The 15,663-nt window shown below is 35.2% G+C and overlaps 1 protein-coding gene across 2 annotated transcripts in view; it reads left to right on the top strand.

Annotated features, from left to right (window-relative positions):
• COG6 (component of oligomeric golgi complex 6) overlaps positions 1–15,663 on the top strand; it is a 147,646-nt gene that overhangs the window by 116,333 nt on the left and 15,650 nt on the right. For both annotated transcript variants that reach the window (XM_036249983.1, XM_036249984.1), the window contains one exon: positions 2,514–2,593. In XM_036249983.1, the coding sequence (XP_036105876.1) occupies positions 2,514–2,593 (80 nt within the window). The remainder of the gene's footprint in view (positions 1–2,513; positions 2,594–15,663) is intronic.

Here is a 15,663-nt window from a genome sequence, read left to right as displayed (position 1 = left end):
TTAACTTTAATAAATAGTTCTCTTAGATGCCTTTTTTGATCCCAGGGATTTCCCACCTATCACCTCACAGAGAGAAATTTAACTGAAAATAAAGGGATAGGGCCAATATACCTAACAAATGCTAAGAATGCATAGCTGATGATATTAATATTAGACAAGGTAGAGTTAAAAAACACTAAATAGAATGAATAAAGAACATTATTTCATGATATAAGACATATATAGAAGTAACAATTATAGCCTCTATATGTGAAGCATAAAGACTTAGAAATGCAAAAACAAACAAAAAAGGATTCTAAGACATTCAAGTAAAAATAAATGAAAACAACTAAATTTTAGGTTTATTTAAAATGAAGTTTCTTAGAAAGTTAAATATACAGTTGCCATACTACCCATTGATTCCACTTGAAGGTATTTACTTCCCCAAAATGAGGCCATGTGTCTACACAAAGATCAGCAACCATAGTTAGTACTCCCTCTGTTTCTTCTTCTACCCAACACATATCCCGTCCATAATATAAACTCACAAAATATATTTAAACCCCTTACAAATTCTTCTTTGCCTTGTTTTAAACTTCGAAAATAATTCTTTATTTTTATAATCCTCACTTGAGGTTTTCATTAATTTTTTTTGAGAGAGAGAGGAAGAGAGAGAGAGACATCAGTGTGAGAGAAACATCACTTGGTTGCCATCCTTACACACCCTGACTGGAGATTGAACCCGCAACCTAGGAATGTGCCTTGACTGGGAATCAAACCCATAACCTTTTGGGGTACACAATGATGCTCCAACCAACTGAGCCACCCAACCAAGGCAAAAATAATTATCTTAATTATTAAAATAATAAATAATTATCTTTAATGTCTTATGTGTCATTAAAGAAACAAAATCTTGATTGAGTTTTGTATGTGATCTTTTATTTTATATATTACTATCCACTGCCTCCACTTGGATGCTTCAAAAGCCCTTCAATTCACTATCTCCAAAACTGAATTCTTCTAACTCTTCCTTACCACTTCCTCCAATCCCAGATTCTTCCAAGTGTTCTTAACGCACAGTAGTAAGAGCATCTATCCATTTATTATTTCAACAGTTGTTGACCAAGTATCTGCTGTTTTCTAGGCAACATACTAAGAATTGGGATGAAAAGAGAGATAATCTAGTAAAGGATGCAGCTATTAATAACTAAATAAATGTCTAAATTACACAGTTATGAGTTGTGATAATACTGTGAATTAAATTATACAGCTCCAAAATCTGGGAGTCAGTCCCTTCATCATATCACTAATCAAATCTTAAAAATTTTACTCTTTAGCCCTGGCTGGTTTGGCTCAGCGGTTGGAGCGTCGGCCTGCGGTCCAGAGGGACCCGGGTTCAGTTCCCGCTAAGGGCACGTACCTTGGTTGCAGTTTGTCCCCAGCCCTGGTTGGTCATGCAGGTGGCAGCCACTTGATGTGTCCCTTTCACGTCGATGTTTCTTTCTCTCTCTCTCTTCCTCTCTCTCCCTCCCACTCTACCTGAACAAAAAATGGAATAATGTCCTTGGGTGAGAAAAAAAATAATAATTTTTACTCTTTAATTCTCTTACATTTCTCCTCTTCTCTTTATTGCCCTTATAGACTAAGATGCTGTAGTAGATACCTATTTGTTGTTTCTGCAACTACCATTACAACCTTCCATTGCATTCTTTTTGCTGTAGTGACATCATTCCCTTACTTCAGTGGTTTCCTGGTGCTTTTACAGTCAGAATTAAAATCCTTTAAAAAAGCATACAAGTTGTACATTAACTATTAGCCATTGTCTTTCTTTCTTGGGCCTTCATACATACTATCCCTACTCCCTGGACCCCCACCACACACACACACACACACTTACTTAATGATTATTGTTAAGTAAAATGTCCTTTCCTCAGAGATGTTTTGCCAACCATACCGAATATGTCTGTTCTTCTAATTTATGTTCTTGATAGTACTTTTGTTTCTTTCTTCATAGAATTTAATGCAGTTTGCAAATATGTATTTATTTACATTATATTTGTTTACTACCTCTCTTACTAGGCCATTAGCTCTATGATGCTAGGGACTGTCCTCTTTAGCCTACCATTATATTTATATTACCTAATATAGTACCTTTCTAATGGCAGGAGTTGATAAATATTAGTTGAGTATATAATTAACAAATACAATGGATTTAAGAAAGTAAGTTAGACTTGAAGTTTGATGAATTTACTTCTTGTTAATATTATTGCACAAAAGCTTGGTGAGGGAGAGATTAATGGCTATGGTTCAGAATTTTAAAAGTAGGTATTGCTAGATAGATATTGGTGACATTTAAAAGTTGACACTTTTAGGGAGTTTAGTTAGAATGTTTTTAACTCATTTTGATCACAAAGAATTTGTTATGTGAAATATGGGAGTTTTCCTAAGATTTAACCCTTTAAAGTATGGTAATATATTTGAGATCTCTGTTAGGAAATATATGCATTTATTCTACATTTCTTTGTTTCATTTAGGTTCAGTTTGATCGTTATCTGTCAGCTCCAGACAACCTGTTAATGCCACAATTGAATTTCCTTCTAAGTGCCACAGTGAAGTAAGTATATTTTGGTCCCAATTAGTTAGTAAAGATTCACATATTTTAAAATATCAAGCACATTTATTTGAAAAAAAATTTATTTTCATGAATAGGAGATTTACCATTGAAGATCTATAGTTCTCAACCTTTTTTTCTGCCTTAGCACCTCTGAGAGATCTCACCTTACCCTGTTGTTATTCCTTGCATGCATATAACTCCAAAATCTCTATTAATGAATGATTTTTTAAAATTCACATGAATATAATTGGAGCTCTGTAGTCATAATACCAAATTCACTTATAGTAACTAACAAGTCAGAATGACATGGAATGTGTCATGGAATATTCCCTTTGACATGCAGGTAAGCTACTTTATCGGCTGTTTTGGACCTATGCAGTTCCTGTAGATATAAAAGTGCTTAGTATTTTATATTTATCAGGAATGTATTCAGGAGAAAGACTATATACATTAAAACATTAGGATATTACAGTTAGAAGAAACTGAGAGATCATATTTTCTGATTTTCTTCATTTTCAGGAAATTATTGACAAATCAAAATTGTTCACTAGTAGGAAATTAGGCCACAGCTATCTACTTTTTTTTCTTCTTTTATTCAACTATCTTTGTATTAAGTACTGACTTTGTTACTTGGGATTAAGATTTAAAAGACAGTTGCACTGTCTTCATGGAGATAATAATATATTGGGTCAATTAGACATGTGAACAAATATTTACATTAAAAACTACACTAAGGATTTATCTCTTCCCAATTTATATGCATGTATGCACAGCCAATGGACACAGACATTAGTTTGGGGAAAGCAAGACTGGGGAGAGAGTGGGGAGGAGGGGTCAGTGGGGGGAAAAAGGGGAGACATCTGTAATAAAATAAAAAATTTTTTTAAAAGTACACTAAGGAAAGAACTGTCGAAGTTGAATACTTCAATTATCTAAAAGGATATAGTGGCACAGAAGTGGTACACTTGTTTTCTATTGTTCTAGAGAGGAGGCCTACAGCAAAAGATAAAGTAAGGAGGCAGATTTTGGTTCAACATATGGCAGAATTTAATATTGATTAGAATTGGCTGAACATGGGATGGTCCATTTTTCTTTCAGACATAAGGAAGTCCCATAGTAGGTGTGACTAGAGTAAATGATTTAAATATTTTTCTACTTTTATTTTTTTGTGTTTTGGTTTTTTTTATTCCTCACCTGAGGATATTTTTCTATATTATCAGATAGATTAGAAGGGAGGGAGGGAGAGAGACAGAGAGAAACATCAATATGATAGAGCCACATCGACTGGTTGCCTCCTGCACAACCTGACCAAGGCCAGGGACAAACCACAGCTGAGGTACGTGCCCTTGACTGGAATGTAACCCTCAACTCATTGATCCATGGGCCAACGCTCTAACCGCTGGGCCAAACCAGCCAGGGCAATATTTTTTTTATTTTTATGTATTATTATTCTAAAATATTTTATTCTGGAAATTCCAAAATTGTGGTGGAGTAAAGGAAAGCTACACAGATCATCTCCCAGACCAAACTGAAATTACAACTAAAATATTGACAAATTATCGGGGAAAACCAACAGAAAAGCAGCTAGAGAGGACCCATATAACCAGGGACAGAAAAAGGACACCAAATGAAGCCAGGTAGCAACTACAGAGGTACGAGAAGGTGGGCTGGGAGCCTACAGACAATAGCTGTATTACCTGTGAACATCTCCCTTGGGGTTATAATCCCAAACTGGCTCAGAGGGCTTGGATAGAGCACTAAATTAGCTACAGCCACTCACCTTGGGCTCTGGCAGAGGGAGGGCAGACTGGACTGGAACTGTGTGGAGAGAATTGGGATTTGGAGGGCACTGGGAATTTTGTGCTGAATCACTCCCTCATAGGACAGCAACTGTCTTACTCAAAGAGCCCTAAAGCCCCAGTAAAAGCAACAGCCCCTCCATGAGGAATTTAACACCACCCGCCCAGGCCAAAGGAATGCAAATTGAGGCTCATTAACAGCCAACAAACATCTGCCCCACCCTCTGAATATCCTCTTACCCTAAACACCTGAGGGATTGTTTTCAATCACTTGAGGGCTACAACCCAAGGCTCAGCAGTAACTGAGACTAATAGCCTCTGGGAAAAAGCTAGAGGATAAGTAAACCTTTCCTGGACTTGCATATCTACCCAGGAAAGTAAGACTTCACAGTGGTGTTTAACGAGGGTCTTCCCACACTCATCCAAACCCACTAGAGGAAGCCACAACCAGTGGAACACCAACATTCATAGGGAAAATATGGCAGGCTCCAAAACCCACTGAGACAGCCAAAATAGTGAAAGAAATTCCAAATGAAAGATAATTTGACAGAAGATGAAATAAATGAAATGAAATTGAGCAAGATATCAGAGGGAAAGTTCAGAGTAATAATCATGAGGCAGCTCAACAGCTTGAGTAAAGCTGTAGAAGCATGGAAAGCCAACAATTTGGAAATGAAGAATGACACAGCAGAAATAAAGAACACATTGGAAGGAATAACCACCAGAGTAGAGGAGGCTGATCATCAGATTAGTGAATTAGAAGACAGGGTAGAAAAAAATTGCCTAATCAGAGAACCAGATAAAAAACAATTAAAATAAAACGGGAAGAACGCCAAAGAGAACTGTGGGGCAATATGAAAGGTAACAACATCCACATCATAGGAGTTCCAGAAGAAGAAGAAAATGAATAAGGGTTAGACTATATTTGAAGAAATAGTGACAGAAAACTTCCCTACCTTGGTGAAGAAAAAGTCATACAAGTATGAAAAGCACAGAGAGCCCCAAGTAACAAGAACCCAAATAGGTCCACACCAAGACACAGAATAATTAAAATGCCAAAAATTAAAGACAAAGAGAATCTTAAAGTCTGCAAGAGATAAGCAACAGGTTACTTAAAAAGGAATGTCCATTAAGCTATCAGCTGACTTCTCAACAGAAACACTACAGGCCAGAAGGGAATGGCATGAAGTAATCAAGGTCATGAAAAACAAGGATCTGAATCCAAGACTATCCTGCAAGGCTATCATTCAAAACAGAAGGTGAAATAAAGAGTTTCCTAGGAAAAGAAAAAAACAGGACGAGGGAATATATTAGCACCAAACCAGCACTGCAAAAATAATTTAAAGGACTGCTGTAATTAGTAGAAGAGACAGAAAGAAAAATATAACCACAATAAACAAAAATGGCAATAAATAAGTGCATATCAATAATCTCCTTAAATGTAAATGGATTAAATGCTCCATTCAAAAAAAAAAGAAAACAGTAGCTGATTAGATAAGAATGCAAGACTCATGTATATGTTGTTTATAAGAGACCCATCTCACAACAAAAGACTCACATAGGTTGAAAGTGAAGGGATGGAAAAAAATTTTCTGAGCAAACAGAAAGGAAAAAAAGCTGGGGTACCAATACTCATATTTGATAAAATAGACTTCCAAATAAAGGCCGTAACTAGAGACAAAGAAGTCTACTGCATAATATTGAAAGAATGTATCCAGCAGGAAGATATAACATATAACCTTGGTAAACATATATGCACTCAATATAGGAGCACCAAAATACATTAAAAAACATCTGGAGGACTACAAATGAGAAATCGACAGCAATACAGTCATAGCAGGGACTATAACACCCCACTGACATCATTGGATAAATCTTCTAGACAAAAAATTAACAAGGAAACACTGACTCTAAATGAAGCACTAGATCAAATGGGTTTCATAGATATCTACAGAGAATTACACCACAAAATTGTAGAATTTACATTCTTCTCAAGTGCACATGGGATATTCTCAAAGATAGACCACAGGTTAGACACAAACTAAGCCTTTACAAGTTCAAGAAGAATGAAATCCTATCAAACATTTTCTCAGATCACAATGGCCTGCAACTAGAAATCAATTGCAACAAGAACATGCAGAGACATTTGAAAAATGGAGGCTAAATAGCATGTTATTGGACAATGAATGAGTTACCATGGAGATCAAGGAAGAAATTAAAAATTTCCTGGAAACCAATTAAAATGAACACACAACAACACAACATCTGAGAGATGCAGTGACAGCAATCCTGTTAGGGGAATTCTTGGCACTACAGGCCTACCTCAGGAAACAAGAAAAATTTCTAATTGAATATCTAACCTCACAGCTTAAAGAACTGAAAGCAAACAAAAAGAAAGCCCCAGAACAAGTAGAAGGAAAGAAAGATCAGAGCAGAAATAAATGACATAGAGACTGAAAAAGCAATTCAAAAGATTGCTGAAATGGAGAACTTGTTCTTTGTAAAGATAAACAAGATTGATGGACCCTTAGCTAAAGTCATCAAGAAACAAAGAGGACCCAAAGAAGCAAAATCAGAAATGATAGAAGAGAAGTAGCAACTGACACCACAGAAATAGAATTATATGCCAAGAAATTTGACAATCTAGCCAAAATGGACAAATTTCTAGAAACACATAGCCTCCCAAAACTGAACCGGAAAGAGATGGAAAATTTGAACAGACCAATAACAACTAAGGAAATTGAAGATGTAATCAAGAATCTCCCAGCAAACAAAAGCTGGAGCCCAGAAGGCTTCACAGGTGAGTTTTACTGAACATTTATGAAGAACTAACTCCCATTCTCCTCAAATTATTCCAAAAATTCAAGAAGAAAGAAGACTTCCAAACTCGTTTTATGAGGCCAGCATAATTCTAATTTCAAAAACTACAGGCTAATACCCCTGATGAACATAGATGCCAAAACCCTTAACAAAATATTAACAAATCAGATCCAGCAATACGTTAAAAAAATGATCCACCATGACCAAGTGGGATTCATCCCAGGGATGCAAGGATGGTACAATATTTGCAAATTAATAAATGTGATATACCACATAAACAAAATGAAAGATTAAAAAAAAAACACATATGATCATATCAACTGATGCTAAAGAAGCATTAGACAAAAAAAAAAAACCACATATCATATCAACTGATGCTGGAGAAGCATTAGACAAAATCCAGCACCCATTTCTGATAAAAATGCTCAGCAATGTGGGAATAGAGGGATTATATCTTGACATAATAAAGGCTATATATGAAAACCTACAGCCAACATCATACTCATTGGGCAAAAACTAAAAGAATTTCTTTTTTAAAAAATTTTTTTGACATTTATTTTTTAAAACTTTAAAAAAATATTATTTAGTTTTATCTTTTTTGAGAGAGAGGAAGGGAGAGATAGAAATATCAATGGGCTGCCTCCTGCATGCTCCCTGCTAAGGACTGAGCCCAAAACCCGGGCATGTGCCCTGACCAAAAATAGAACCAGAACCTCTCAGTCCATGGATGGGAGGATGCTCATTGAGCCACACCAGCCGGGTGACAGAATTGCCACTCTTATTTAACATAATACTGGAAGTGTTAGCTACAGCAAATAGACACGAAGAAAAAATAAAAGGGATCCAAATTGGAAACTCTCATTGTTCGCAGATGACATGATATTGTACATAGAAAAACCTACAGACTCAATAAAAATCTCTGAATTTAATAAATGATTTTGGCAAGATAGCAGGATACAAAATTAACATCCAGAAATCAGTGGCATTCTTATACGCCAATAATGAACTCACAGAAAGAGAAACTAAAAAAAAAAAAAAAAAAAAAAAAAAAATTTACTATTGCAGCAAAAAAGTTAGGATAACCTAAGAATAAACTTAACCAAAGAAATAAAGGACATATTTGCAGAAAACTGTATGACATTGTAAAAAGAAATAGAAGAAGACATAAAAATGTGGAAGCATATATCTTGTTCATGGATTGGAAGAATTAACATCCTTAAAATGTTCATACTACCCAAAGCAGTCTACAGATTCAATGCAATCCCCCATCAAAATACCAAGAACATATTTTACAGAACTAGAACAAAAACTTCAAAAGTTTACAGGGAACCAAAAAGACCCCGAATACCCACAGCAATCTTGAAAAAGAACAAAGTAGGAGGGATCACATTACCAGATTTCAGGTTATACTGCAAAGCCATAGTAATTCAAACAGCCTGGTAATGGCACAAGAACAGGCATATAGACCAGTGGAACAGAACAGAGAACCTGGAAATTGACCCAAGACATTATGGTCAATTAATATTTGACAAAGGTGGCAAGAGCATACAATGGAGTAAAAACAGCCTTTTTAATAAATGGTATTGGGAAAATTGGACAGCTACATGCAAAAAAATGAAACTAGACCAACTTACATCATACACAAGAATAAACCGAAAATGGATAAAAGACTGAAATGTGACTCATGAATCCATAAAATCCTAGAAGAAAATGTAGGAAACAATTTCAGACAGCAGAATTTTTACTGATACAATGCCTAAGGCAAGAGAAACAAAGGAAAAAATAATACATGGACTACATCAAACTAAAAAGCTTCTGCACAGCAAAGGAAGCAACTATCAAAATGGAAAGGTTACCCACTATATGGGAGAGCATAATTGCCAATGATATTTCAAATAAGGGATTAATTTTCAAAGTATATAGAGTACTCATACACCTCAACAAAAGGAAGTCAAAGAACCCAATTAAAAAGTGTGCAGAGAACCTAAATAGACACCTCAAACAGGACATACAAATGGCCAAGAGACATATGAAAAAGTGCTCAAGTCACTACTCATCAGAGAGATGCAAATTGAAAACAACTATGTGGTATCACCTCACACCTGCCAGAATGGCTGACCTCAACAAATCACCAAACAACAAGTGCTGCCCTGGCAGGTTTGGCTCAGTGGTTGGAGCTTTGGCCTGTGGACCAGAGAGTCCCGGTTTCGGTTCCCACTAGGGACACGTACCAAAAAGTTAATAAGTAAAAAAAAAAAAAAGTGCTGGCAAGGGTGTGGAGAAAAGGGGACTCGAGTTCACTGCTGGTGGGAATGCAGACTGGTGCAGCCACTATGGAAAACAATATGGTGTTTCCTCAAAAAATTACACATTGAACTGCCATTTGACCGAGTGATTTCACTTCTGGCAATAATATATCCTGGGAAGCCTGAAACACCAATCAGAAAGAATATATATACCCCTATATTCATAGCAGCATTATTTACAATTGCTACGATCTGGAAATAGCCCACGTGTCCATCAGTAGTTGAGTGGATAAAAAAGCTGTCGTACATATACACAATGGAACTCAATGCAGCTGTAAGAAAGAAAGATCTTTTACCCTTTGAGATGAGTTGGAGGAACCTGGAGAGTATTATGCTAAGCAAAACTAGCCAATTAGAGAAACAGAAATACCACATGATCTCACTTATTTGTGGAATGTAATGAACAGAGAAAGCTGGTGAACGAAATAGACCTAGAAACAGAAAGGAGTATGGTTCAGCCTGACAAACTTCAGAGGAAGGGTGTGGCGGGGTCAGGGGGCATGTAATACACCCAATAACTTATATGCATGTGTGTGTAACCATTTGTTATAGACAACAATGCTTGGGGAGTGGGGATGGGGAGGAGGGTGTCTGGGGAGGGAAAAGAGAAACATCTGTAACAAAAATAAATTAATTAATAAAGAATAAATAAACGAAAAAAAAACATTTTATACTATCTACTTAACTAGAATTCTAAAGACCTGAGGGAATATAAAAGAAACTCTGCTTTGCCATGGCTCAAATTGTTTGTGTGTCTTTCTTAAATTATTTAATTTTAAACCAAATACATTTAATTATTTTAGATTTAGTCATGTTTCAATATATATAGTAGTTGAATATAGAGTTGTTTGAAGCATCACTAAATATAAAAGATATCATTATTTTTTTCATAATATGATTGAGGGGAAATTTTAATGTGTTTTAAAGAATAGCATGTAGCCCAGATGCCATAAAAAGGAAATGTACAAATCGGCTGCATAATATTTTAAATCTTTTTACAGAAAAAGACAGTATAAACTAAGTTAAAATACAGACAATAATGTGGAAAAAGATTTGCAAATTATGTAACAGACAATTATCCTTAATGTAGAAGGAAATCCCACAAACCAGTTCAAAAGAGTAGAAAAAGAGGTACTGTATGTTTGGACAATTCACAGAAGAAAACTAAATGGCGAAGAAATATATGAGAGCCCTGGCCGGTTTGGCTCAGCGGTTAGAGTGTCGGCCTGCGGTCCGGAGAGACCCAGGTTCGGTTCCCGCTACGTACCTGGGTTGCAGTTTGTCCCCGGCCCTGGTCGGTCGTGCAGGTGGCAGCCACTCGATGTGTTCCTTTCATGTCGATGTTTCTCTCTCTCTCTCTATTCCTCTCTCTCCCTCCCACTCTACCTGAACAAAAAAAATGGAAAAAATGTCCTCGGTTGAGGATAAAAAAAGAAATATATGAGAAGATAATAAATATTTTTTAAAATGCCAATTAAGATAGCAATGAGAATTTCTCCCTTTCAGATAACTGAGAATAAAATGTTTCTTACTGTAAGCTAGTGGACAAGGTCTGGGAAAATGAGCATTTTCATACTTTGTTGGTGACAATATAAAGTAGTACAATCTTTTCAGACTGCAATTTGGCAGTATATCAAAATTTTAAAAGTATATATCCTTAAGCTCGTGGATATCTTTTAAAAAATATATTGTTCAATTACAGTTGGCATACAATATTATATTCGTTTCAATGTACAGCATAGTGATTTCACTTTTATATACCTTATGAAGTGATACTCCTTGTTAAGTCTAGTACCCATCTTACATCATACATAGTTATTATAATATGGTTGACTATATTACCTGAAATGGAATTGCTCGATATTATGCTTGTTCTGTTTTTAGCTTTTAGAGGAATCTCCACACTGTTTTCCACAGTGGCTGTACCAATTCATAGTTTACAACAGTGCATGAGGGTTTCCTTTCTCTACATCCTTGCCAACAATTGCTGTTAGTTGATTTATTGATGATAGCCATTCTGACAGGTGTGAGGTAGTATCTCATTGTGATTTTTGTTTGTTGGTTTTTGTTTTGTTTTTTTATCCTCACTCGAGGACATTTTTCCGTTTTCTGTTCAGACAGAGGGAGAGAGAGGCAGAGAGAGAGAGAGAGAAATATCGACATGAAAGGGACACATCAAGTGGCTGCCACCCGCATGACTAACCAGGGCTGGGGACATACTGCAACCGAGGTACATGCCCTTAGCGGGAACCGAACCCGGGTCTCTCTGGACCGCAGGCTGACGCTCTAACCACTGAGACAAACCGACCAGGGCTTATTGTGTGTTTTTTTTTTAAATAATTAAAATGTTTCATCTGTTACAGTTGACATATACTATTATATTAATTACAGGTGTACAACATACTGATTGAACATTTATATAACTTAGGAAGTGATCACCCCAAGTCTAGCATCCATCTGACATCATATATAGTTCTTACATTATTATTGACTATATCCCCTGTGCTATACTGTAGATTTCTGTGTCTGTTTTCATAACTGGCAATTTTTACGTCTTTTCTTTATCCTCACATGAAGACATGTTTATTGATTTTAGAGAGAGAGGAAGTGGGAGAGAGAGAGAGACAGAGGGAAACATTGACCAGTCACCTCCCATATGCGCCCAAACTCGGGATCAAACCTATAACCTAGGTATGTGCCTTTACCGGTAATTGAACCCACAACCTTTTCGGTGTACAGGACAATGTTCCAACCAACTAAGCCACCCAGCCAGGGCCTATTTATACATCTTAATCCCTTCATTTTTCACCCATCCCCTAAACCTTTTTCTATCTGGCAATCATCAAAATGGTCTCTGTATCAATGAATTTATTTCTGTTTTGTTTGTCCTTTCATTTTGTTTTTTAGATTCCACATGTAAGTGAAATCATATGTTACTTGTTTTTTCTTCGTCCATGTGTTATCAAACATGTGGCAACATTTCATTCTTCCTTATGGCTAATATTCCATTGTATTTGATGTCCCACTTACTCTTTATTCGGTCATCTATTGATGGACACTTTGGTTTATTCCATATCTTGGCTATTGTAAATAATGCTTCAAAAAATATAGGGATGCATATGTCTTTTTGAATTAATGTTTTGTGTTTCTTCAGGTAAATATGCAGAAGTATAATTGCTGGGCCATGTGGTAGTTTTATTTTTAAATTTTTGAGGGACTTCCATACTATTTTTTATTGTGCCTGCATTAATTTACAATCCTACCAGTAGTGCACAAGGGTTTCCGTTTCTCCACATTCTTGTCAACATTTATTTGTTGATTTGTTGATAATGGCCATTCTCACAGGTATGAGGTGATATTCCATTGTGGTTTTAATTTGTATTGCTGTCATGATTAGAGATGTTGACCATCTTTTCATATGTCTCTTGGCCACCTTTATACACTCTTTGGAGAAATGGCTGTTCAGGAAGTTTGCTCTATTTTTAAATGGATTGTTTGTGTTTTGGGTATTGTATGAGTTACTTATATGTTTTGGATTTTAATCTCTTATCAGATGTATCATTGGTGAATATCTTCCATTGACTAGTTTGTCTTTTGGTTTTGTTGATTATTTTCTTCACTGTGCAAAAAACTCTTTAGTTTAATGTAGTCTTCATTTTTTTTTCTTTTGTTTCCCTTGCCCAAAGAGACATATCAAAAAAATATTGCTAAGAGCAATGTCACAGAATTTACTGCCTATATTTTCTTCTAAGAGTTTTATGGTTTTGGGTCTTACAATTGAGTCTTTAAATTCATTGAGTTTATTCTTGTATATGGTATAAGAAAGTGATCCAGTTCATACTTTTGCATGTATTTGTGTAGTTTTCCCACACCATTTATTGAAGAAACTGTTTTTATCCTATTGTATATTTTTGCCTCCTTTGTCAAAAATTAATTGACTGTATAGGCTTGGGCTTATTTCTGGCTTCTCTATTCTGTTCCATTTATCTTTATGTTTGTTTTTATGCTAGTACCATGCTGCTTTTATGACTGTAGCCTACCGTGATATCAGGTAGTGTGATATTTCCAACTTTGTTCATTCTCAAGATTGCTTTAACTGTCCGGGGTCTTTTGTAATTTTATATAAATTTTAGGGTTATTTCTGCTAGTTCTGTGAAAAGTGATATTTGGTATTTTGATTGCATTGAATCTGTAGATTACTTTAGCTAGTATAGACATTTTAACGATGTTAATCCTTCCTATCCATGGACTGGTATAGCCTTTTATGTATTTGTATCTTCTTCAGTTTCTTTCTTCAATATCTTGTAGTTTTTCAAGTACAGGTCTTTTACTTCCTCGGTTAAATTTGTTTCAAGGTGTTTTTTTATGCAATTGTAGATGGGATTGTTTTCTTAATTTCATTCTGATAGTTTGTTATTGGTGTATAAAAGTGCAACTTTTGCCCAGCCAGTGTGGCTAAGTGAATTGAGGGTCCTCCATGGACTGTGGTCCTGGTTCAATTCCTACTCAGGGCACATGCCTAGGTTGTGGGCTCCATCCCCAGTAGGGAGCATGCAGGAGGCAGCCGATCAGTGTCTCTATCTCACATTGATATTTTTCTTCTTCTCTCTCTAAAACCAAAACAGAACAAAAAACAAAACAAAACAGTTTTGAGGTGGAGTCTTTAGAGTTCTTTATCTATAGTATCTTTTCATCTGTAAATAATGCCAATTTTAATTTTTCCTTTCCAAATTTTCCCTTTTACTTTTTTTCCTTGTCTGACTGCTCTGGCTAGGACTTCCATTTGTGATGAATAAAAGTAGTGAATGTGGACATCCTTGTCTTATTTCTGATCTTATGAAAAATGCTTTCAGCTTTTCACATTTGTGTATGATGTTTGTTGTGGATTTGTCATGTATGGCCTTTATTATATTGAGGGTACATTCTTTTTATTCCTACTTTGCTAAGTTTTATCATAAATGGATGCTGGAATTTATCAAATGCTTTTCTGCATTTGCTGATATGAGCATTTGATTTTTATCTTTTATTTTGTTTATGTGGTATATTGTGTTAATTGATTTGTTGATATTGAACCATTGCATTCCAGGAATAAATTCCACTAAATTATGATATATGATATTTTTAATGTATTGCAGAATTCAGTTTGCTAACATTTTATTGAGGATTTTTACATCTATGTGCATCAGGGATATTGGCCTGTAATTTTCTGATTTTGTAATATCTTTGTCTGGTTTTAGAATCAGGATAATGCTGGCCTCATAAAATGAGCTTGGGAGTCTTCTCTTGATTTTTTTGTAGTAGCTTGAGAAGGATAGATGTTAATTCTCTTAATATATGGTAAAATTAACCTGTGATGCCATTCATCCAAAGCTTTTGTTTGTTGGGAGTTTCTGTGATTAGTGATTTGATTCTGTTATTAGTTCAGATTTTTGGTTTCTTCCAGAAACAATCTTGAAAATTTGTATGATTCTAAGAATTACTCCATTTCCATTTTTTTCTGGGTCTAATTTGTTGGCATATCATTGTTCATAGTATTTCCATCTAATATTTTGTATTTCTATAGTTTTAATTATCACTTCTCTTTCATTTCTGATTTTATTTTTGGGGGCTCTTTGTTTTTCCTTGATGAATCTGGCTAACGGTTTATCAGTTATGTTTATCTTTTCAAAGAATGAGATATTGGTTTTATTGATTTGGTTTTTTTTGGTCCCTATTTTGTTTCTTTCCGCTGTGATCTGTATTATTTCCTTTGTTCTATTCACTCTTGGTTTTCTTTGACTTTATGTTTTGTTTTGTTTTGTTTTTTCTAGTTTTTTTAGGTATAAGGCTAGATTGTTTATTTGAGATTTTTCTTGTTTCTTGAAATAAGGCCTCTTGCTATGAATTTTTCTCTTAGAACTGCTTTGGCTGTGTCTCATAGATTTTGGATCATTGTGTTTTTGTTTCATTTTTATTTGTCTTGAGGTATCTTTTAATTTCTTCCATGATCTTGTTAATCCATTTATTGTTTAGTAGCATGTTAATTTAACCTTCATGGTTTGTGCAATTTTCAGGTTTTTTCCTAATTAATTTTCAGTTTGATATCATTGTGATCAGAAAAGATACTTGATATGATTTTAGTCTTGTTAAATTAATTGAGACTTGA

The sequence above is a fragment of the Molossus molossus genome, unplaced genomic scaffold (genome assembly GCF_014108415.1).
Source record: "Molossus molossus isolate mMolMol1 unplaced genomic scaffold, mMolMol1.p scaffold_m16_p_9, whole genome shotgun sequence".
Taxonomy (NCBI): domain Eukaryota; kingdom Metazoa; phylum Chordata; class Mammalia; order Chiroptera; family Molossidae; genus Molossus; species Molossus molossus.
This window is presented reverse-complemented; position numbering and strand designations above follow the sequence as displayed.